The sequence below is a fragment of the Electrophorus electricus genome, chromosome 10, assembly GCF_013358815.1.
Source record: "Electrophorus electricus isolate fEleEle1 chromosome 10, fEleEle1.pri, whole genome shotgun sequence".
In the NCBI taxonomy this organism is placed as follows: Eukaryota; Metazoa; Chordata; class Actinopteri; order Gymnotiformes; family Gymnotidae; genus Electrophorus; species Electrophorus electricus.
In genome coordinates, this window is record NC_049544.1 from 2,873,458 (window position 1) to 2,895,837 (window position 22,380).

The window sequence follows — 22,380 nt, forward strand, 5'->3', positions numbered from 1 at the left end:
GCATTTCGCACCGACACAGAGATTTCACTGGAGGCGATGTAGAAGAACCGTAAAAAGCGCCACATCACATCCGCCAGCCATCAGCGCAACGTAAACAGCGGAGAGGTACGTCTACTGTAGGAAGTCGCTGTTTTATTGTTTTACCACTAATATGCTTCATTGTTATTAATATCCGCTGAATTTACTTATTTTTGCTTCAACATGTCATTTTGTAGCTAGCTAGATAATAACGAGAATAATGGAAAAGTTCGGCTTCAGTGTACAGTGTAGTGTACAGTGAGGTTTTTTGGGGGTTTAAAAATATTATCAACTGATCACGTATTGCTAGCTCGGGTGTCTGTTTAGGTAGTCTAATTAATGCACCTATGGAGACTAGCTAGTAATATAACTTGAGCGATGAACTGGTAAAAGGACATTCTTTTTTTTTGGTCCTGAAGGGGTGGGGAACTGAGTGACTAATTTTTTTATTCGCTCATGTTTAAGACATATTTAATACAGGCCTGTTACTTATTCGGCAAACATTTACTGCAGATGCTGTCTATTCTGTTTATAAAGACACTGTAATAAAGGGTCTCTGCTGAGCGTCAGCGTGTTAGCCTTGCGCTTTAACGGGACGGACGCGTTTCTGTGTGTGTTTAGTCTCCTAGGTAAACATGGAGCCCGTGGCGAGCGACCCCTTCAGCAGTGACGCGCAGGAGCTTCCCGCGACGGGAATAGTGACGAGGTACGTAGCCTGGCCTCGAGCCTCGCCCGGCCGCCCGGCCGCACGCACGCGCCGCGCAGGCCATCTGCATTTATGTTCATCTGCATTTATGTTCATCTGCATAAATCCTCCTTGTTGATCGTGTTTTACGACCTTTCGGTGCAGTGATCATAATCCTAGCACTTCCCCAATCAGGTAAAGAGTAAAGGAATAACATGGGCAACTATGACAAAAGTGTACCTTTACCAAAAAAAATTATTGGAGCTGAGATGAGGACAAAAAGTACATATTTTAATACATCGTCAGCAAAAACACATATTAAGTTTCCTGGGTGTTATGAAGCAAGAACATAATCTTTAATGCTTCCTTGTTTTCCTAGTGATTTATGTGAATAGTAAATGCATTATGGTGATCCACTTCCTTTTCCTCCCTGCCTGCTCTTAGGATGCTGCCCAAAGGTTTCTCTGGGGGCGCGATGAAGGACTGGCTGGACCGTCGGCGTAAGTCCATCAGGCCGTGGGCCGGTTTTGTTGACCAGCGCAAGTTCTCCAAGCCAAAGAACTTCGGCGAGCTGTGCCAGCGTGTGGTGCGCAACCTGGACACGTACCACAGCAACTACACCTTCATCTTCCTGGGACTCATCCTCTACTGCATGTGAGCCGCAGGCCTCACAGCTAGACGTAGAGGGTTTCTAGGGGGGTTTTCTCTTTTTGGGGTTTGTGAGGGTTTCTCCCACTCCTAGGCCTTCCTCCTTATAAGAAGACAATTGAAAAGGTGTAGAATCAGAGGGGAAATGATGGGATGAGCCGTTGTCAAAATCACAGCATTGAGTGGACACAGCTTGCGACCTTGGTTTGTCTTTGTGTTTCCATGTTGTACAGAGGACTAATAGTGACAGGATGTATTACTCTGTGTGTGTGCGTGTGCGCGTGCGCATGCATGTTTGTGCATGCATTCGCACTCTCACTGTTATGTATTCTTAGGAAGTCTGACAACCTCTCAGAACAGTGTGTAACCATATTGGCTAAAGTTTTCAAGTTGCGTCGTAGGCATATTGGCGCTACCGTACATCAAGTTTGTAGATCTAGTGCCGTCATACTACTAATTTCACACTTAGGTTTTTTGATGGTGGGTATTTACAATTTTTGTTTAAAAAAATCTAAGAATTCTTTATTTTGTTGGTCTGTTCATTTATTTTTGATTTTTGTTTTGATTTGATTACATCTGCTTCTGTCCTTTTCAATTGTTGCCAAGAAAACAGTACAGTTACAGCTGTTGGGCACCATGAACAGTGCATTATGTTGCCAGAGAAGCTCAACTTCAGTAAAACCACACACAGCAGACGGGTGTTCATCTCAGGACAGGACTGTGAGAACTTCCCTCCTGCCCAGACTATGTGGGACTGTTTACACGCGCGTGGCCAGGGTTGCCGGTTTGAGTGAGGGGCGTAGACGCTGACTGCCTCCGTCTGTCTCCTGCAGTGTCAGCTCACCCATGCTGCTCATCACGTTAGCCGTTTTTGTTGGTGCCTTTTACATCATCCACCTGAAGTCCATGGAGTCCAAGCTGGTTATTTTTGGTGAGTGTGTGTGCGCGCGCGCGCGCGCGTGTGTGTGTGTGTGTGTGTGAGTGCAGATGCATGGGGGTGTGTGTTAGGGGCACACAGTATGTCATTTGTTAATTACCACAGTGTTGGTCTTTGCAGTACTGATATGGCCCAAAACTGCAATAAGCCAGTGTTACCGTGCCTTCTCTTTGACAGGGCGTGAGATGACCCAGGGTCACCAGTTAGGACTGGCTAGTGCAGTGGCTTTACCTGTGTTCTGGTTGGCAGGGGCTGGAGCAGCTGTTTTCTGGGTACTGGGTAAGTGGCCTGTCTCTCACTCATTTTCCTGCAACATATTGGATGGTTCACCTGCAATGCTCTGTGGATAATGTGGTCTAGCTGTGTACTGTCTGCAAATGAGCTAACAAAAAAAAGTTATAGGCATTATGGGAAAACAAAGTTTAGGATTTCAGTTGCATTGAACTGAAGTAAATGAAATTGCTGTGAGTTTACCTCTGTCTCTGTTTCCGCTTTTTGATTGGTTGTGTCCTGTTTCACCCAGGAGCTACGCTGGCAGTGATTGGCACCCACGCTGCCTTCCGTGAGCTGGAGTCTTCAGACATGGAGGAACTATTAATGGAATCTGTTTAATCCTTCAACCTCTGGCCTCTGACCTTTAGCCTTTTAACCACTTATTTATAAAAGAAACACCTCTCATGTTCCGCACGTTGTTACTGTCCTCTGAATGGTCTCTTCTCCAGTTCTTTTGAAAGGTGTAAACATTGTCTCTCTCACATATTGATCGGTGTACATGGACAGACTGTTAATCTGGCAGATTCTCACAAGCAAACATGCACATGCCTGTACCCTATACCCTGACCAGTCTGCCTCATTCACAGTTTAGCATCATCATCATCATCATCATCATCCTCATACGATGATGACATCTGCTTGACAAACGGGGGAAATACTAGTTGTTTTAAATGCAGCCTGATGAGACACTGGCCTTTGCTGGTACCTTGTGGGTGTTCACCCACATCTGTTACATAGTGAATGTGCACTGTTGTCCTCTTTAAGCGCAAACAAAATGTATGAGACAAACTGAGCCTTTAACATAATGTATGAAAGCAAAAATAATTAGCATCCATCTATAAAAAGAATTCTAAAAGGGGGCCAATATTTCTTTAAAACTATTTCCTCAGACCATTTTTGGAAACATTGCTTACTGTAACGTATCTTACTAGAGACAGACTGGATCACGTTTTGTGAATTCATATGGGTGGGGAGAAAGGTTAAAAAAAAGAAGTGTGGGTGCATTGTGTGAAGCGAAGGATATCCAGAGAGCCTGTCTTTATCATCAGGGTTTTTCCAGGGTATTTCCGTGCTGGTAGTCTACCGTGTTGTGCGGCTTCTTGATTTAGCTGAAGCATGTTACTGCATCGCAAACCAAAGTGCATTTATTACTCCATTATTAGTGTTTATTATACATTTATTACCATTGTTTCTGTCCTTCATTTTGACAATATTGAATGCTTTTTTTAAATACATTTGTTCTTTTCTCTTTTAATGTAAAAGGAAGTGCAATAAAGTCCGCAGCCTATAAAAGATTGTGCTGTGTTTGATGTCATTGCTGCTCAGAATGGGGAGGGAGGGTATGGAGCTCTCAGGGCTACAGAGCCTTGAATTCCCTCTATACAGATGGAGATAGGCACAGTCCAGACCCTTTGTGTCCTACGTTCATTCGTAATCAATCAATCTCTCTCAATCCCTCCCCTGACCTCACGGACCTGCTCTCTGCAGCCAGTCTAATATATATTTTTGGTTGCTATAGTAATGACCTTGGAGAATAAGCTCTCCCTTTCGCTTTACGCCGTACTGCGGCAAAAAAGGCAGCCGGTCGATACTTCATTACAGTGGTGCAGTGAACAGGGTGGGGGCTGATTGCAGTGCAATTGTACTTGTGTGTGTGTGTGTGTGTGTGCGTGTGTGTCTGCTTTTCAAGTAAGGGCTGGTGCTGATGTAAGAGCATCCGAAGGAAGCTGTTCCTGTCAGCACACGGACAGTGACTCATTCTAAACAAGAACCCTGGCCAGATTTCATCTCAAATGCATGAGCTCTCATATTCTGTGTTCTTACACAGTTGACCAATATTGTTCCAGAAGCACTCACACAGCAGGTCTTTCTGTAGGGCAAAGTTGAGATATTACAATGTGACTTTGGCGGAAGTCCACTGCAATGCGACGTCTGCGTTTGCGCTGACTGGGCATGCAGCCGTGTTATTGTTGACCGTTCTTTAATAAGTTGTGATCGATATGCAGAGTTATTTGGAGGGTCAGTAGACTGTAACTACAGGAGCCATAAGGACTGAAGGAAATGAAGACACGTAGATCGTGTTGTATTAAATGTTCTAGATGTTTTATTGGTGTTGGTTTCATTGCTTTCAAATGTGTTTCTACATTTTTCCTTATAGATTATTCTTATGTTTCTGTCTCACCCCCAACTCCTCTCTGAGATGGACACAGCCTTAGGCAGACTGCTACAGCACACTGTCTTCCACCACACACACACACACACACACACACACACACACATACACACCACAGACGCACAGCACAAGACCTGGGGCGGATCCACACTCTGCACACACTTGCCATTTCAGATCAACCAGTGGTAAAGGCTCCAACACACCAGGTTCACTGCAGTTGTCACCATTAAAGAGTGGCACAGCCTGGGATAAATAATGCAAGCGTGAGGTTTGCTAACATTTATATCTCTTATAATAAAGAAAACCAGTGTGATGCTATTGGCTGCTCTACTCCGGGAAATGTTGTTTATGTCCACTCAGGCATAACGCAATGATGACGACAGAGTGTTTGATGGTTTTTTAAACAATTAAAAATACCAAACCTTTGTTTTGGAGGAAGCTGAACCTGGTGTGCTTGAAACCAAAATGGCAGTAAAACCTGAAACATCATTCAAAGTAAATACCAACTCTCTACTCAAATACCTGATAATGGACGTTCATCCACATCGTTTTGCATCGTCACAACAGTCAGACATATAAGAGAGCCATTCTGTTTCCTTAGGCTTTTTGTCTTCCAACGTGATCATTTATTTGAGTGAATCTGTGACACTGTGATATTGTATTAATTTATTTTCTAAAAGACACATTCTGAGGTTGTGTTTGAAACAGGGTTACCGCAGCCGAGAACACAAAGACAGAGGACAAGGATCAGGGGTGAGAGGGAGAAAAGAAGAAAGCTTGAGAGAGAGAGCGAGAGAGGAAGGCGTGTTTACGTTTTCGCGTAGAAAGAGCTGACATGCTTCCTTCCATCTCCGACAGATCGTTTTAATAAAAAAAAAAAAAACAAGGGCCTGTGCCAGCCTGGGAACCGCCCCGCACCAGACGCCGAGAGCCAGCGGTGGGAAGGCGATCGACGTGGACAGGAAAAAGGGAGGCTCGGAAAAAAAAGGGGGGGGTTTTCCAGACGGGCAGCGGTGGGGGGGTGGTGCGTTAAGGAAAGCCTACTGCCACAAGTCATGTGATCCATGTACCCGCGTGCAACTGGGGGAAAGGAGGGAGGGAGGAGGGTGGAGCAGGTGGAGTGAAGAGGAGTATGAAAGGAATGATGAAGGAGGAAGAGGAAGAGGAGAAGAAAGGCAGAGGTGAGGAAGGGGCAGAGGACTGGCCCTTTGTGAGCACACACACACACACTCACACACACACACACACACGTATATTCTCCTTTTTACGCATTGAAAGCTCCTCTCATATCTACAGAATGACTAAGCAGCTGCCATTTGTAATTATGGTGTAGACTTTATGTACACACCCAAACGAAAAGACATGCAAGGAGTACTATAGGGCAGCAGGGCGGGGCGCGGAGGCGGAGAGACGCAGCGTGGGCTCTAAGCGGCTGTCTGTCAGGACGTCTGGGGGGGGGGGGCACACGATTGTGCGTCTTGATCAGCGTAGAGGGTTACGGAGGAGAAGAAAAGTGGGAGATGTAGGGGAAAAAGTACAGAAGTTCGTCGATCAATAGTACGTCTCCTTTTCCACCCAACCTGCAGAGGAGAGAGAGAGAGAGAGAGAGAGAGAGAGAGAGAGAGAGAGGGAGAGAGAATGTCACAACAGTATTACATTCAAGGGGCAATCAGTAATTCTATTCTTTGGTTGATATTTAGCATCACAATGCAGTGAATTGGTATGTTTACTGTGTGCTTGTGTGTGTGTGTGTGTGTGTGTGTGTGTGTGTGTATGTGTGTGTGAGAGAGAGAGAGAGAGAGAGAGAGAGAGAGAGTGTGGTTTTAAAGACAAACCTCCAGGGTTTCGGCGAAGGAGAAGTTTTCGGATTTCATCATACACAAAGATTAGGAAACTATATGGGAATGCGCAAAACCACCAGGAAGGCCTGCAGAAGAAAGCATATGATCACATGATCACATGATCTATCACATCATCCAGCACACGAATGTCATGCAGATTTCATTATCCAGCATATGTAAACTAAATTCCACCTACTCTGGGCAGTCTGTGCTTCTGTGTGAGAATAGGATACTAATACATTTTTAGTCTCCTATTCTAAATTTAAGTCTCCTAGTCTAAATTTTTAGATAAATAAATATTTTAGTCTTTTTTTAGACTTTTTTTTCTTTAGGCAAAAAAATGCATGAAATCAGTAAAGGAGACCTTGGTTAAGTGAATCTACATGTGCTCTGTGCAGACGTGCCGAGAGGATTGCCTCTTGTATCTCTCCTAGAGCCTGGCTTCTTTTAACTGTTATTCATTTGATAATAAATCCTAGTGATATTGCTGCTGACGGATCCTATTGTTTGTGAAACCTTTTTGCTGATAAAACTGACACAGTTCGGTCCTCTGTTATACACCCTGCTCATGACCCTTCTGGCCCTCGTATGTGTACAGCAAAACTGGATATTTCCCAGCCCATTTCTTGAGCTTGTTTACCAGCTGAAGCCTACTCACGGTCCACTGGATGGCATCGTGTCCTGTTTATTTAGAGGTTTTTTTATTCTCTAGGGACTGACATTCCTGCCTTGGTAAGAACATCGCTCACCACAGGCTATGTTCTGGCTGCTTTTAAACACGCTGAAGTACAGCGTCTCATTAAGAAGAAAGAAATCCCTCAGTTCTTTCTAGCAACTATCTCTAAGTTAGCTTTCCTTTCAAAAGTCGTAGAGAAAGTCATAGTTATTCAAGTATAAACCTTCTTAGCTGAACATGGTATTTATGAATTTTGAATGAGGTATTTATGAATTTTGAATTAGGCTTTACATCATTTCAAAACTGCTCTTTTTAATGATTTATTGTTATCTGATGATTTTGGGAGTTCTACTATATCTGTGTTGGAGCTCATATTGTTCTTGGATTTTGACCCTGTCGATCAGGTGATACTTCTCTCTCACCTTGAGTGTTGAAATCACGGGTACTGCCCTCAGCTGGTTTATATCCTACCTGGATGATAAAGGTTTTTCTGTATGTCTCGGTGAGGTTTCATCATCCAGTGCCCCACTCACTTGTGGGGTTCACCAAGGATCTATCTTGGGTCCAATTATTTCTTTTCTTTTCATTGCATATGCTGCCATTAGGGTCTATTTTGAATAAATATAAGATCTCATTTTATTGTCTTGCTGACAACACCCAAATATATCTCCCTTTAAAATGAATCTGCCTGCTCATAACACTACTCGTTCAATTGCTTGCACAATATAAAAAATTGGATGAATCTAAACTTTCTCAGTTTGAATGATGATAAAACTGAGATTGTTCTGATGACCTGATCTTTCAGACAAGTGCATTACTTCATTACTTTGCTACAATAGATCATTTGCTAAGAATCTAGGGGTGGTTTTTCATAGCTCGTTTAAGTTTGATAAGCAGATTAGTTCTGTTGTAAAATGTATCTTTTTCAGTTGAGGATTTTAACAAATTTAGGATTCAGTTAGGATTTTAGCTTCCGTACATGTGGGCAAGGATCAGCTGTCTCGGTCATCTGCAGCTCGTTAAGTTAAAGCCCTGAATGGGCTGGCACCATCATACCTTGCAGAGATTCTGCAGGTTCATATTCTGTGAAAGGTTCGTAGATCTGCCAACCTTTAGGGATACCCAGGTCTTAAATCAAGAACAGAGGATTGCACCATTTCCGGAGCTGCCCCGACTCTTTGGAAGAACTTATATTAAGACTCCTCAATCTTTAGATATTTTTAAGTTCATGCTGAAGGCACATCTCTTTATTTTGGCATTTAACTCGAGTTGGTGTGGCTATTGTAACTATTTTACTGTGTGTTATATGTTTTCAGATTTAGCTTTTACTGCTTTAGATTTAGCTTTTACTGCTATGATTGTATCTGTTTTACCTTTTGAGAATTTTAATATTAAGCCTGTACAGTACTTTGGGCAATCATGGGTGTGTCTTGCCGTGCCTGTCTGTGTGAGGGTTAGGGATGTGTGAGGCGTGTGACTCACTTTAGTGGATACATCCTGAGCGCTACATCCATCCCTGGACAGTAGGACAGGAACGCAGCTAGGGCTGTCTCTTCAAACAGTCCGAAGATCAAAATCTTATTTCTGTTGGCGAACACACATGGTTCACTATGGATACACAGGCGTACACATACACACACACACACGCCCCAGACATTCGCGTACACACACACTCACCCACCCACCCGCAGTGCAGCGACTCACTTCATGCCTTGCTGGAACACGGAGTTGCGTCTGGTCTTGCAGATGATGAGATCGGCCCACTGGACCACCACAATGCTGACAAAGAAGGCTGTGTGGCACGTGAACTCCACAATCTTCCTCTGCTCATAGGTCTGCGAACGACAAGCGAGATCCTAAGCCCACACACACACAAACACACACACACACACACACACACACACACACACACACACACACACACATGGTGCTTACCCACTCCTGTCCGTAGCTGTCCTCTAGGTCATTACAGGTGCGGTCGTCCCAACTTAGCCTAATGCCCACCAGCACGGAGGGGAGGAACCCATTCTCCGCCAAAATGACAAAGTAGCTGAAAAATCCACCCAGAGCTTGGATCATACCTACGTGCAGACAGAGAGTTGCTCAGGAAACGGGCGCACGGCCCCCAGCCTACGACACAGCGCGAGGGCGTGTGTGAGGTGAACTGACCGATCTGTCCGTAGGCAATGCTGATAAGACGCTCGTTCACCAGTTTGTCCCTCAGTGGGTTTCGCGGCTGCCTCTTCATGATGTCACTCTCGGCTGTTTCGTAGGCCAGGGAGATGGCGGGAACCTGACGGCAGGACGCGTGTGAAGGCTAGAGACGCTTAATTCCATTTTTATTGTCATTGTCCTTATAAATCAATAGTTTTTAGTTCATTTTAGTTTAAATGTAGTCAATTTTGTTTTAGTTGAATTTTTTTAGTTCCTAGATTATTTTGATACTGTATTTTTCTCCTTTCTGTTTTGTTTTTCTAATATAGATACACGCTGGAACTGAATTAATACATCAAGAAATTGATTCCTTATGCTAAAATCTTATAATCATACAAAATCTCTTCACAACAATAAACACAGTCTTACTAATTCAACACAGTTTGCTTTTCTGCAGCACTCACATTGCGAAACTCTACATACACTTCTCAGCACACTGCACAGCTCTCGTTGAGAACACACAGCTCATTTTCCTAAGCACTGACATCACCAGTCCAAGCTCAGTATGCTAATGAAATAAAGCATCATTCCACATGTGCAAACACACCGTTCTCGTTTCCTCGGTTCAGGGAACCGAGGAAGACCACAAAGAGGAAGAGGAACAAGATGAAGAAATGTTTCCAAAGACAACTGAGCGATTCTTGTGGACAGTGTCATACCGTAAATCATGGACTCAGCATGAGGGCGGCTGGGCAGTCTCAGGGCCAAATCTTCATGATCGACAAGCTTTTGTTTGTTTCTTTGTTTTTACTGTAACAGCAATGTTTTTGTTGGCTTTTGTGTATTTATGTAAATATAAACATGCAGTGCTGCAACGCTGCATTTCCCTCCGTTTTTCTTTACTGTAATGCAACAGTTGGTTTTGTGAATCATCACATTTTAATATTTGTTTTGTCATAGGTAAACTGGTGAACAGTTACACTGGTTTATTCAGTGGCTGTTCTGAGGTCTTTGTATTTTGAAAAGGTGTGTTTTGTGTTTTGCAGCACACAGTATAACTTTGTGGTTTGTGTGTGTACATGCCCGATATATGTGCATGGTATTATATGTGGATTATTTGGTTTTGAGGAGTGTGTTGGGTTTTTCTGTCAAAAGTGTAAGGTTTTGAGAATAGTTTGTATGTTTTTAATTTTGGGAAATGTGTATAATGTTCAGAGAAATATTTATAACCAATCAGAAAAAAACTAAATAAATAGCACATTATTTATTATTACATTTTCTATTTATATACATAAATATATCTATTTTATTTTCATTATTTTGCAAAAAAGCTTTCTGAGGTTAGCTCTCAGAGCGTAATCACATTTTTACTGTCGTTTTACTCTACTATGTCTGTGTAAAGCACTTTGAATTGCCATTGTGTACGAAATGCTCTGCACAAATAAAGTTCCCTTGCCTTAATGTAAGCCAAATCTGACCTTTGAGTGTGTGCGCGTGGGCATCTCACCATGTCTGTGCCAAGGTCGATGCAGAGGATGGTGATGGTGCCCAGGGGCAGCGGGATGTTGACGATGATGAAGAGGAGGAAGGGCGTGATCTCTGGGATGTTACTGGTCAGCGTGTAGGCGATGGATTTCTTGAGGTTGTCGAAGATCAGGCGGCCTATGGGAAGAGTGAGAGCATAGCACTTAAATCAGGACAGTGAGTGGACACACACATCAGGACAGTGAGTGGACAGACACGTCAGGACAGTGAGTTGAGAAACACGTCTCAGGACGATGAATGGACAGACACGTCTCAGGACGGTGAGTGGACAAACACATGTCAGGACAGTAAGTGGACAGACACGTTTTAGGACGGTGAGGAAACAGACGTCTCAGGACGGTGATTGGACAGACACGTGTCAGGACGGTGATTGGACAGACACGTGTCAGGACGGTGATTGGACAGACACGTGTCAGGACGGTGATTGGACAGACACGTGTCAGGACGGTGAGTGGACAGACACGTGTCAGGACGGTGAGTGGACAAACACATGTCAGGACAGTAAGTGGACAGACACGTTTTAGGACGGTGAGGAAACAGACGTCTCAGGACGGTGATTGGACAGACACGTGTCAGGACGGTGATTGGACAGACACGTGTCAGGACGGTGATTGGACAGACACGTGTCAGGACGGTGATTGGACAGACACGTGTCAGGACGGTGAGTGGACAAACACATGTCAGGACAGTAAGTGGACAGACACGTTTTAGGACGGTGAGGAAACAGACGTCTCAGGACGGTGATTGGACAGACACGTGTCAGGACGGTGAGTGGATAGAGACGTCTCAGGACGGTGATTGGACAGACACATGTCAGGACGGTGATTGGACAGACACGTGTCAGGACGGTGATTGGACAGACACGTCTCAGGACGGTGATTGGACAGACACGTGTCAGGACGGTGATTGGACAGACACGTGTCAGGACGGTGATTGGACAGACACGTGTCAGGACGGTGAGTGGACAAACACATGTCAGGACAGTAAGTGGACAGACACGTTTTAGGACGGTGAGGAAACAGACGTCTCAGGACGGTGAGTGGATAGAGACGTCTCAGGACGGTGATTGGACAGACACGTGTCAGGACGGTGATTGGACAGACACGTGTCAGGACGGTGAGTGGACAGACACGTGTCAGGACGGTGATTGGACAGACACGTGTCAGGACGTGTTCACCCCTGCGTCATGCCAGGTCTCCCTCTCCTCAGTGCATTAACACATATTTATGGCAGCACGTGTGTTCCCTGGGAATCAAACCCATCAAACGCAATGTGCTGCTGACACGTGTTCTACCAGGTGAGCTGCTGGAGTTTCTCCTCTGCGCCTCCTCCCACCTCCTCTCCATCACTCACCTTCTTCTACGCCAGTGACGATGGAGGCAAAGTTGTCATCCAGCAGGATCATATCAGCAGCCTGTTTGGACACGTCGGATCCGGCAATCCCCATGGCAACACCGATGTCTGCCTTCTTCAGGGCGGGGGAGTCATTCACACCATCACCGGTTACGGCCACAATGGCCCCCTGAAGAGAGAAAGAGGCAGAGAGAGATGGAGAGAGAGAGATAGAGAGAGAGTGTGTATGAAATAGATAGGCTATTAAGTTTGTTCCCATAATCATAGAAACACATGAAAATGGGGACATTAGGGGGAATATTTGTGTGTTTGTGTGTGTGTGTGTGTGTGTGTGTGTGTGTACCTGTCGCTGACAACCCTCTACGATAATGAGCTTTTGCTGGGGAGATGTCCTGGCGAAGACGATTTCCGTGTGGTTTCGCAAAATCTCATCGATCTGCTCCTGAGACATGTCCTTCAGCTCTGTGCCATGAATCACACACGCTTTGGCATCCCTGAAACACACACACACACACCACCCCAATGACCAGGAGCTCTAGTTAGGCTGTGTGTGTGTTTCTGCCTGGAGAGTGCTGTCTTACGCCCGCGGAGGGGCACGTTACCTGGGGTTGACCTGGCTCACTGGAATATTGAGGCGGGCAGCAATGTCTTCAACGGTCTCGTTGCCCTCGGAGATGATGCCCACACCCTTGGCGATGGCCTTGGCTGTGATTGGGTGGTCCCCGGTTACCATGATCACCTTGATGCCGGCCGAGCGGCACTTTCCCACGGCGTCAGGCACGGCGGCGCGGGGCGGGTCGATCATGGACATCAGGCCCACAAAGCACAGGTTGTCTGTCTGGAAGTTGACGTCATCCGTGTCAAAAGCGAAGCCTTTGGGGTACTGGTCCTCAGGCAACAGGACATGACAGAATCCTGAGACGGGAGGAACAGCAGTGACTACATACGCATATGGACCAAATGTCATATGTGATTATACTGCCAGACATTGACAAACTATCTCCTTGTGAGGGAAGATTTGTCTGATATCTCATTTATGTGTTGTAGCCATCTGTCAGATCAATGCTGGAAAAAAAACAATATAGCACTAATGGCTACTGAATGATGGTCCTACGTGCAACCAATAATTCCAGCTCAGTTCAGTCATGTTTTCCCGACAGGAACGTCTTTCGCTCTCTCCCTTTCTCTCACCCAACACTCGCTCTCCCAGTCCTCCCAGCTCCAGGTAGGCGTTCTGGAAGGCCTCCTTCATCTCCTCGTCCATGGGCTGCTCCTTGCCCTGCAGCATGATGGTGGAGCAGCGGTCCAGGATGCGCTCTGGCGCCCCCTTCATCACCAGCAGGTAGCGGTTGTCGTTGGGGTCCTCCGTTTCGTGGACAGACAGCTGAGGGAGAGAGGGTGGGAGGGAGTTATCTCGCACAGCCGACGTTCTTCATGGCTAAAGGAATAGCTAGACAAGATGTGGCTGGCTACACAGCTGGAAGCTCATAGGAAAGAAAACATGAAGACATTAGTGTGATACTTATTTGTGCCTCTTCCACTTCGTTTGCTGCTAACAACGTTAGCGTTTTTGGCCAAACTCTAACCATTTTTTTTTTTTTTTTGTGTCAAAGTACTGCTGCACTAGTTTGTAATTGCTTATAACTTAAATATTCAAGCTTATAAGACACTTGGTATTAAAGTGTCACTGGCTGAGCTGGTAATGCGAATGTTTCTACAGTAACGTCTGGGGTAAGTAATGCTGAATCACACAGTTGATTTAACCAATACAACCACCTGCCACTTACCAACCTGAACCATACACTTCTGTAGATATTTTCTGCCGCACTGTAAACACTTACCTGGTATTTGTTGGTGGAGTTGAACGGGATTTCAGCCACTTTCTTGTTCTTTTCTCTCATCTGCTTGACGGAGCCGCAGGAGAGCTCGATGCACTTCAACAGGGCAGACTCGGAGGCGTCGCCTGCCACGTCCCTCTTCAGGATCGGTAGAGAGTCCTGCCCCGCCTTAAACACCGCCCTGTTACACAGGGATGCTACCCGGGCCAGAGACACCCACGTCACTGATGTCTTGTCAAACGATGCACCTGGAGAGGAAGTGGACACACCGATTAGGTAGACCGTACGTGTGGCAGGGCCGCGTAAATGAAACCTGTCCACCTCGGTACGTCTATCACGTTGGGTCTCTTATTCTTGCACCTCTTGGGTGCAGTTCTTCTACTCTGGGCAACTTCTAATACAGATGCGCCTAACTGCAGCCGCAGTGTAGGATACCCGGATATGTGTGGAATACTCGTTGTTCTGTTCTCTCTGCAGGCAACTTCTCAGTGAAGTGTCATTCATTCATTTTACATTAGGGCTTCACAGGACATCTTCACACTATCTTGTTACGTTTGCGGGAAAACATCAACCAAGTATCATCAAAAATAGAAAAAACAGGAATAGAAAATAGAAATCTATACTGATTTTGAGCCTAATCATATATAATCTGAAGGTGTTCAGTTTAGCTCACACTCATGCACTTATAAAATGCCCAGAGTGCATTTTGAGCAGCTAGATTTTGGTTTAATATGAGTTTTAGTTATCATGATATTCCAAATATCATTCAAATGGTGAATCGCGATGACACTATTTATCAGAATATCACCCAGCACGGTGGGCCGGCGGTGGAGCTGAGTGCGGAGGCCACTAACCAGACTGGTCCTCGGTCGTGTCCGCCTCGTGGATCTGGTTGTCGAACCACATGTGGGCGACAGTCATGCGGTTCTGGGTCAGCGTGCCCGTCTTGTCTGAGCAGATGGTGGAGGTGGAGCCCAGCGTCTCCACGGCTTCCAGGTTCTTCACCAGGCAGTTCTTGCGTGCCATGCGCTTAGCCGTCAGTGTCAAACACACCTGGAGGAAGGAAAATTAAGTGTTTAGTGTGTTGTGTGTTTCTCTCTGCAGCCTCTGCATGTGTGTGTGTGTTGTTGCTCACGGTAACAGTAGCCAGGAGCCCCTCAGGCACGTTGGCTACAATGATGCCAATGAGGAAGATGACAGCCTCCAGCCAGGAGTATCCCAGGATGATGGACAGGATGAAGAATGAGATACCCAGGAAAACAGCCACACCGGTGATGATGTGGATGAAGTGCTCGATCTCCTTGGCGATGGGCGTCTTGCCCGTCTCCAGCCCTGAGGTCAAAGTGGCGATGCGGCCCATAACAGTGCGATCACCGGTACATATAACAATGCCACGGGCAGTGCCTGAAGGGGAGAGGGAGGGAGAGAGAGAGAGAGAGAGAGAGAGAGAGAGAGAGAGAGAGAGAGAGAGAGAGAGAGAGAGAGAGAGAGAGAGAGAGAGAGAGAGAGACTGAATCATTAATGCGCAAAAATTTTTAGTGGGACACTTCAGCCAGAAATTGGAAGGGACAAACAAGGAATGGAAGTATTGTTCGGGTTTAGCTGCACTGTCACTTTAAAATAAGCTTGACCAATCAGATTGAATGATGGAGTGGGGGGCGGAGAGAGTGGACGAATGAGAGGCAGTACCCTCCACACAGTTAGTGGAGAAGAACACAATGTTGCGGGTTTCCAGCGGGTTGTCGTGGGTGCAGTCGGGCGATCGCGTCTGAGGCTCTGATTCTCCAGTCAGAGAGGAGTTATCCACCTGTAAGCAGAACATGAATATATGTGTATGTACAGGGGTTGTGTGTGTGTGTGTGTGTGTGTGTGTGTGTGTGTGTACCTTGCAGCCATGGGCGGAGATGATGCGAAGATCAGCTGGAATTCTGTCACCTCCCTTCACCTCCACCAGGTCACCTCCTACCACCTCCTCAGCGTTTATCTGCATCTTTTCTCCTTCACGGATCACCAGTGCTTGCTGTGGACACAAACACACACACACACACACACACACACACACACACACACACACACACACACACACACACGCACACACACACACACATACACACACACAAACGCGCACACACACGCACGCACACACACAAACGCACTCACACACATGCGCGCGCATGCACATACACACACACACACACACAAAAGCACATACACACACATACACACATACATACACACACACACACACACACACACACACACACACACACACACACACACACACACAAACAGGCTCCTATGTTGACTAACTGAATCTCCAGTACTTATTGTAGTGTGTTGTTTATTGCACTGATAGTTATTGATTGTTTATTGTGTTTTGCACTCCTAGGTATCAGCAGTGATCCCTGTATTCTACAGTATTCTAGTTCATTGGTATATTGGACTCTAGCCTACTCTACTGTACTAGGATGTATTCTATGAGTAAATGACAAAGCACTTTTGTAAGTGGCTCTGGATAAGAGCTAAATGCCATAAATATAAATGCCATAAATATAAATGTAAATGTGATGTAAATGTGAATTTATATGTGAATGTAAACGTGAAAGTAAATATAAATGTGAATGTAAATATAAATGTAAATATAAATGTAAATGTGAATGTAAATATAAATGTGAATGTAAATGTGAATTTAAATATAAATGTGAATGTGAATGTGAATGTGAATGTGAATGTGAATGTGAATGGAAATATAAATGTAAATGTAAATGTAAATGTGAATGTGAATGTAAATGTAACACATATCTCCTCCTCTCCTCCCGTCCCAGTATATGAGCAGCCCGTGGTGAGTAGACGATACCTGTGGAACCAAGTTCTTGAAGGACTCCATGATTTTGGAACTCTTGGCCTCCTGGAAGTAGGAGAAGCAGCCGGTGATGATGACGACAGCCGACAGCACGATTCCCAGGTACAGCTGAGGACAGGAGCCAATACACACAGTGTTAGTGCTCATCCCCCAGAGCGAGTGGCTCTGGCATTAATCGTTAGGCGCAGAAGCGCGGTGCTAATGCTGACATTGTCTCCAGCCGGCTCGTCCTCGGTGGCAGCCTGGATGGCATAAGCCAAGAAACAGAGGATGGCGCCGATCCACAGCAGGATGGAGAAGCCCCCGAAGAGCTGGCGACAGAACTTTACCCACTCGGGTGTGGTGGGGGGCGGGGTGAGGGCGTTGGGGCCGTCGCGGGCCAGGAACTCTGCCGCCTTGGCATTGGTTAGTCCCTGTGAGAAACAGGACAAATGGATGTTACTATGTTCATACGGTGGTCATGTGTAACATGTCATAGACGAAATATTATTTCCTTTTTAGTTGCAAGTATTCCTAAAGAAAAGTATAAATGGCCTCAGTCGAACGCCAGACGTAAATGGCAGAAACCCTGTCAGTTAAAATGTATTTGAAGTCCTGTTTATATGTTGTTCCTGTGTATATGGAAGCTTTATGATTTATGTGTTATAGGACCAGTGTGAAGGCCAGCGAATCAGGCTGCACCAGTCTGAACAGTGTGACTCGGCAGTGCCACCTGTTGGTCATTTTGAAGAATTGACCTAAAATGTACAAATAACAAATTCAGCTTTTCATTAGGACACGTGTGTGCGCGCGCGTGTGCGTGTGCGTGTGCATGTGCATGTGCGTGTGTGAGTGTGTGTGAGTGTGTAATGCTCACCTGAACTATGTCTGTCTGGAATTTGCGGCATACTTCTTCCACTGACATCTTGTGTTCTGTCTGAAATATTGAGTGAAGAGAAACAATCAAACAAGTGACAGAATGTCTGAGCCACATAGGCATGCCATCATTAAATACGTCATCAGTCAAAAACCTGTGTATGTGTGTGTGTGTGTGTGTGCGTGAGTGTGTGTGTGTGTGAGTATGAGTGTGTGTGTGTGTGTGTGTGTCTGAGTGTGTGTGTGTGTGTGTGAGTGTGTGTGAGTGTGTGTGTGAGTGTGTGTGTGTGTGTGTGTGTGTGTGTGTGTGTGTGTGTGTGTGAGTGTGAGTGTGTGTGTGTGAGTGTGAGTGTGTGTGTGTGTGTGTGAGTGTGTGTGTGTTTGTGTGTGTGTGCGTGAGTGTGTGTGTGTGCGTGAGTGTGTGTGTGTGCGTGAGTGTGTGTGTGTGTGTGTGAGTGTGTGTGTGTGTGTGTGTGTGAGTGTGTGTGTGTGTGAGTGTGAGTGTGAATGTGAGTGTGTGTGAGTGTGTGTGTGAGTGTGAGTGTGAGTGTGTGTGAGTGTGAGTGTGTGTGTGTGAGTGTGTGTGAGTGTGAGTGTGAGTGTGTGTGTGTGTGAGTGTGTGTGAGTGTGTGTGTGTGTGAGTGTGTGTGTGTGTGTGTGTGTGTGTGAGTGTGTGAGTGTGAGTGTGTGTGTGGTGGGGGGGGGGGGGGGGTCTTACCAGAGGCACTTCCTTCTTCAGGTCATCCAGATCCTTCCCTCCCTTCTTCTTGGGGGAGTCCTTGTCTTTGTCCTGTGTGGAAGTCACACAAAGAGGATCAGTGACTCAGGGCCAGCAGACCGCTACGCTCAATCCCCCAAACACCCACAGACCGCTACGCTCAATCCCCCAAACACCCACAGACCGCTACACTCAATCCCCCAAACACCCACAGACCGCTACGCTCAATCCCCCAAACACCCACAGACCGCTACGCTCAATCCCCCAAACACCCACAGACCGCTACGCTCAATCCCCCAAACACCCACAGACCGCTACGCTCAATCCCCCAAACACCCACAGACCGCTACGCTCAATCCCCCAAACACCCACAGACCGCTACGCTCAATCCCCCAAACACCCACAGACCGCTACGCTCAACCCCCCAAACACCCACAGACCGCTACGCTCAATCCCCCAAACACCCACAGACCACTAGGCTCAATCCCCCAAACACCGACAGAACGCTACACTGAATCCCCCAAACACCGACAGACCATCAGCGTTTGGCTCTCATCATTACAGCGAGCTGCAGGGTAGTACAAAGCTATAATCAAATGTATCATATAAATATACAAGGAAGCTAAAAGATGCAAACATCTATACTGCTACAATTTCAGCACAATATGTTACATTCTGTCTCTGTCTACCAAAATTCAAAGAACAAATTTCTATTTTCTGCTTTTTTCTCTTCGTTGTTTTTACTTGGGTTATGTGTCTGAAAGCTTAAAGTAATGCGCACACACAATCACACACACACACACACAAAGACCATACATGACTCATTGTATGCATCAAAGAGTTTCTGATTAGACCCACTGGATTGTCTCAGAACCTGATCAGATAAAACAGTTTGAAACATGAAACACACTTACAGACACATGAACACACAAACACACACAAACAGAGACACAAACACACACAGATTAACTAAGTTTAATGCTTCAAACAGCACATTAATTGATGTATGTTTGCCTTGGCCAGATGAGCAACAAAAGATCCAAGTACATTCATCTTTGTTCTGTGCTTGTGTGTGTGTGTTTGTGTGCGTGCGTGTGTTCGTGTGTGTCTGTGTTCATGTGTGTGTGTGTGTGTGTGTGTGTGTGCACATGTGTGTGTGTGAGCGCGTGTGTGTGCATGTGCACGTGTCTGTGTGTGTGTGTGTGTGTGTGTGTGTGCGTGTTTGTGTGAGCTTTTTTTTTTTACACAGATGACTCTTGACTATAATAAGTTTATCATTAAAACATCAGTAATGCTTTTCTAAAAACACAAATCAGATTTGGGTTTAGTCAGAAAACGTGAGAATTCTAAGCAGGATGTCTGTCCCCTACACTGAGAGAAAACGTGAGAATCCCCCAAACATGGACAGACAGCTACGCTCAATCCCCCAAACACTGACACACCGCTACACTCAATACCTCAAACACTGACAGACCGCTACGCTCAATCCCCCAAATACTGACAGTCTGCTACGCTCAATCCCCCAAACACTGACAGACCGCTACACTCAATACCTCAAACACTGACAGACTGCTACACTCAATCCCCCAAACACCCACAGACCACTACGCTCAATCCCCCTGAGAGAAAACGTGAGAATTCTAAGCAGGATGTCTGTCCTCTACACTGAGAGAAAACGTGAGAATTCCAAGCAGGATGTCTGTCCTCTACACTGAGAGAAAACGTGAGAATTCCAAGCAGGATGTCTGTCCTCTACACTGAGAGAAAACGTGAGAATTCTAAGCAGGATGTCTGTCCTCTACACTGAGAGAAAACGTGAGAATTCTAAGCAGGATGTCTGTCCTCTACACTGAGAGATCTCCTGACTTTCATCCCTTTTTACCCTCTATTGTCTCTTTCTTCCACTGCCCTGCCCCCACAGGCTGTGTGTAATTCTAGCATTCTGTCAAATGGATTGGATCCACCACTTCCTCCCTGGGGAACAGACCCAAGATGGCTCCCATGGGGATCAGTGTCGTTGTTTCAGTGTCTCTGGCTGCATTAGATCAGGAAACTTCAGGACTTCTGCCTGATCATGCTTCCTGATCGATGCTAATCCTTCCAGGCAAGTCGCGTTGGCAGCACCGAGCTCTATTTTAGTCCAAGGCGAACTCCCTTCCAGGAAACCACGAGGATGGGAGATGCCATGGAGCTGGTCCTGAGTCGGTGCCTGAGCCACAAATTCCCCCTGACTATCTTAGAACGCACACCCGGGTCGACACAGTGTCGCCCCCTGCTGACGGGTGAATTACATAAACTTGGACTGTATCATGTAATGCTTATCACGCAATGCACTTTGTCCAGTAAAAAAACCCTCTCACACATCTTATCATTCTGCTCTATTACAGCGGAAGGCATAAAGCAGAGGTGATTATAGATTATAGGTGATTATAGATTATAGATTATAGCTCTTATGTTCTCCATCTCCTCTCTGTCAGGGTAAAGAGGCCCAGTGTGGATGCTGGTTTTCACTCAAGCCAAGCAGGAACACACCTGTTCAGTCAGCTGGTCTCAGTCTGCAAACAACAGATCATGTGGGCTGCTCACATGTGCTGACCGAAAAAGTCCATCCACATTGGCACGTTCAGTCCACTGTCATACAGCTGAAAGGCTCCTGAAACATGACTCTTGTGATGTAGATCTTTCATCTACATCATAAAAATACAGATGGTCCCGTTTGTTAGTAGCGTGTTGCCAACGCTGATATAACCCAAGTATTAATTAATGTGTTGTGTACAGCACTGTGATTAGGAGGTATTTTGGCAAAGTCAAATCCACATTTCAACGAAAGTCCCGACTCCAATTACCCTCTTGTCATTTATAAATAATAATAATAAATAAATAATAAATAATAATAGTTAATAATAACAAGTTTGGCCTTTATGTTTGGATGATGTGGTTCCCTGCATTGAGCTCTTTTTGCACCATGAATTAAAAGATGACATCACATTCTTTCTCCATCAATGAGCTTTGAACTATCTGTTCAAAAATAAAGCATAAAACATTTGTCAAAGAAGTTGTTTGGCCAAAAAAACTATTTGTATATTTTATTGTGACTTATGTGTGCATACTGTATTTCTGCTTAAGTACACAGAGACATTTAAGTACACAGAGATATTTAGGTATTGCCTTTTTCACTGGAATTTTTATTTGTGCCATACAAAAGCCCCAATCATCCATCCCGTCTTTTTTTGTATCTGTAGTCCATTGTCAGACCTGTTTACACTCACCCCCCCCACACACACACACACGCACACTCACACACCCCCATGCACACGCGCACACACGCACACACACACACACACACACACACACACACACACACACACTCACACTCACACATACACACACACACACACACACACAGCCAGCTGCCAGGTGGCACACCAATTAAAAGAGAATGAACAAGTGAGATAGATGGAAGAGGCAGATGGATGGATAGTCTGTGAGAGAGAGAGAGAGGTGGGGGGAGAGAAAAAGAGGGCAGACAGACTGAGAGAGATCCACCCCAACAGAGATGGCAGGCCAAAAAGAGAAGCGCGATAAAGGCGGGACGAGAGATAGAGGAAGAGAGAAGGAAGCAAATGTGGGTCGTTTTTCTTCCTGCATGGTAATTAGATACTGACCTGCTGCTCTGTCAGCATGGGTGCTTGTTGCCGATGGCGATGGCATTTAACGCCTAATGGCTCTTACCAGCATGCCACCTGTCCATTTTAACTGGACAAACACACACACACGCACACACTCACACGACATTCCACATA

The 22,380-nt window shown here is 45.7% G+C and overlaps 2 protein-coding genes across 2 annotated transcripts in view; one reads left to right on the forward strand and one right to left on the reverse strand.

The window, feature by feature from the left end:
* The first annotated feature begins 42 nt into the window (after window positions 1-42).
* Window positions 43-3,857, forward strand: rabac1 (Rab acceptor 1 (prenylated)). The gene is made up of 6 exons (XM_027019439.2): window positions 43-105; window positions 640-724; window positions 1,148-1,357; window positions 2,185-2,282; window positions 2,466-2,567; window positions 2,812-3,857. Exons 2-6 carry the CDS (start codon window positions 654-656, stop codon window positions 2,898-2,900), a joined length of 570 nt encoding a protein of 189 aa, XP_026875240.2. The 5' UTR covers window positions 43-105; window positions 640-653; the 3' UTR covers window positions 2,901-3,857.
* Window positions 3,858-4,642: 785 nt separating this feature from the next.
* The window catches only part of atp1a3b (ATPase Na+/K+ transporting subunit alpha 3b), a 31,822-nt gene continuing 14,084 nt past the window's right edge, over window positions 4,643-22,380 (reverse strand). The window contains exons 2-21 of the mRNA XM_035530942.1: window positions 18,578-18,649; window positions 17,861-17,920; window positions 17,214-17,417; window positions 16,999-17,112; window positions 16,027-16,161; window positions 15,831-15,948; window positions 15,277-15,545; window positions 14,996-15,194; window positions 14,145-14,389; window positions 13,495-13,687; window positions 12,906-13,218; window positions 12,647-12,797; window positions 12,304-12,472; window positions 10,913-11,067; window positions 9,421-9,544; window positions 9,187-9,332; window positions 8,956-9,086; window positions 8,734-8,835; window positions 6,570-6,661; window positions 4,643-6,314 (exon numbers count right to left, since the gene is read on the reverse strand). Coding sequence (XP_035386835.1) covers window positions 6,286-6,314; window positions 6,570-6,661; window positions 8,734-8,835; window positions 8,956-9,086; window positions 9,187-9,332; window positions 9,421-9,544; window positions 10,913-11,067; window positions 12,304-12,472; window positions 12,647-12,797; window positions 12,906-13,218; window positions 13,495-13,687; window positions 14,145-14,389; window positions 14,996-15,194; window positions 15,277-15,545; window positions 15,831-15,948; window positions 16,027-16,161; window positions 16,999-17,112; window positions 17,214-17,417; window positions 17,861-17,920; window positions 18,578-18,649 — 3,021 coding nt within the window. The 3' untranslated portion in view covers window positions 4,643-6,285. The remainder of the gene's footprint in view (window positions 6,315-6,569; window positions 6,662-8,733; window positions 8,836-8,955; window positions 9,087-9,186; window positions 9,333-9,420; window positions 9,545-10,912; window positions 11,068-12,303; window positions 12,473-12,646; window positions 12,798-12,905; window positions 13,219-13,494; window positions 13,688-14,144; window positions 14,390-14,995; window positions 15,195-15,276; window positions 15,546-15,830; window positions 15,949-16,026; window positions 16,162-16,998; window positions 17,113-17,213; window positions 17,418-17,860; window positions 17,921-18,577; window positions 18,650-22,380) is intronic.

Coding starts and splice junctions, on each gene's coding strand:
- rabac1 (XM_027019439.2), top strand. CDS start 654: ATGGAGCCCGTGGCGAGCGACCCCTTCAGCAGTGACGCGCAGGAGCTT. Junction 725..1,147: donor GCGACGGGAATAGTGACGAG/GTACGTAGCCTG, acceptor GCCTGCTCTTAG/GATGCTGCCCAAAGGTTTCT. Junction 2,283..2,465: donor GTCCAAGCTGGTTATTTTTG/GTGAGTGTGTGT, acceptor TCTCTTTGACAG/GGCGTGAGATGACCCAGGGT.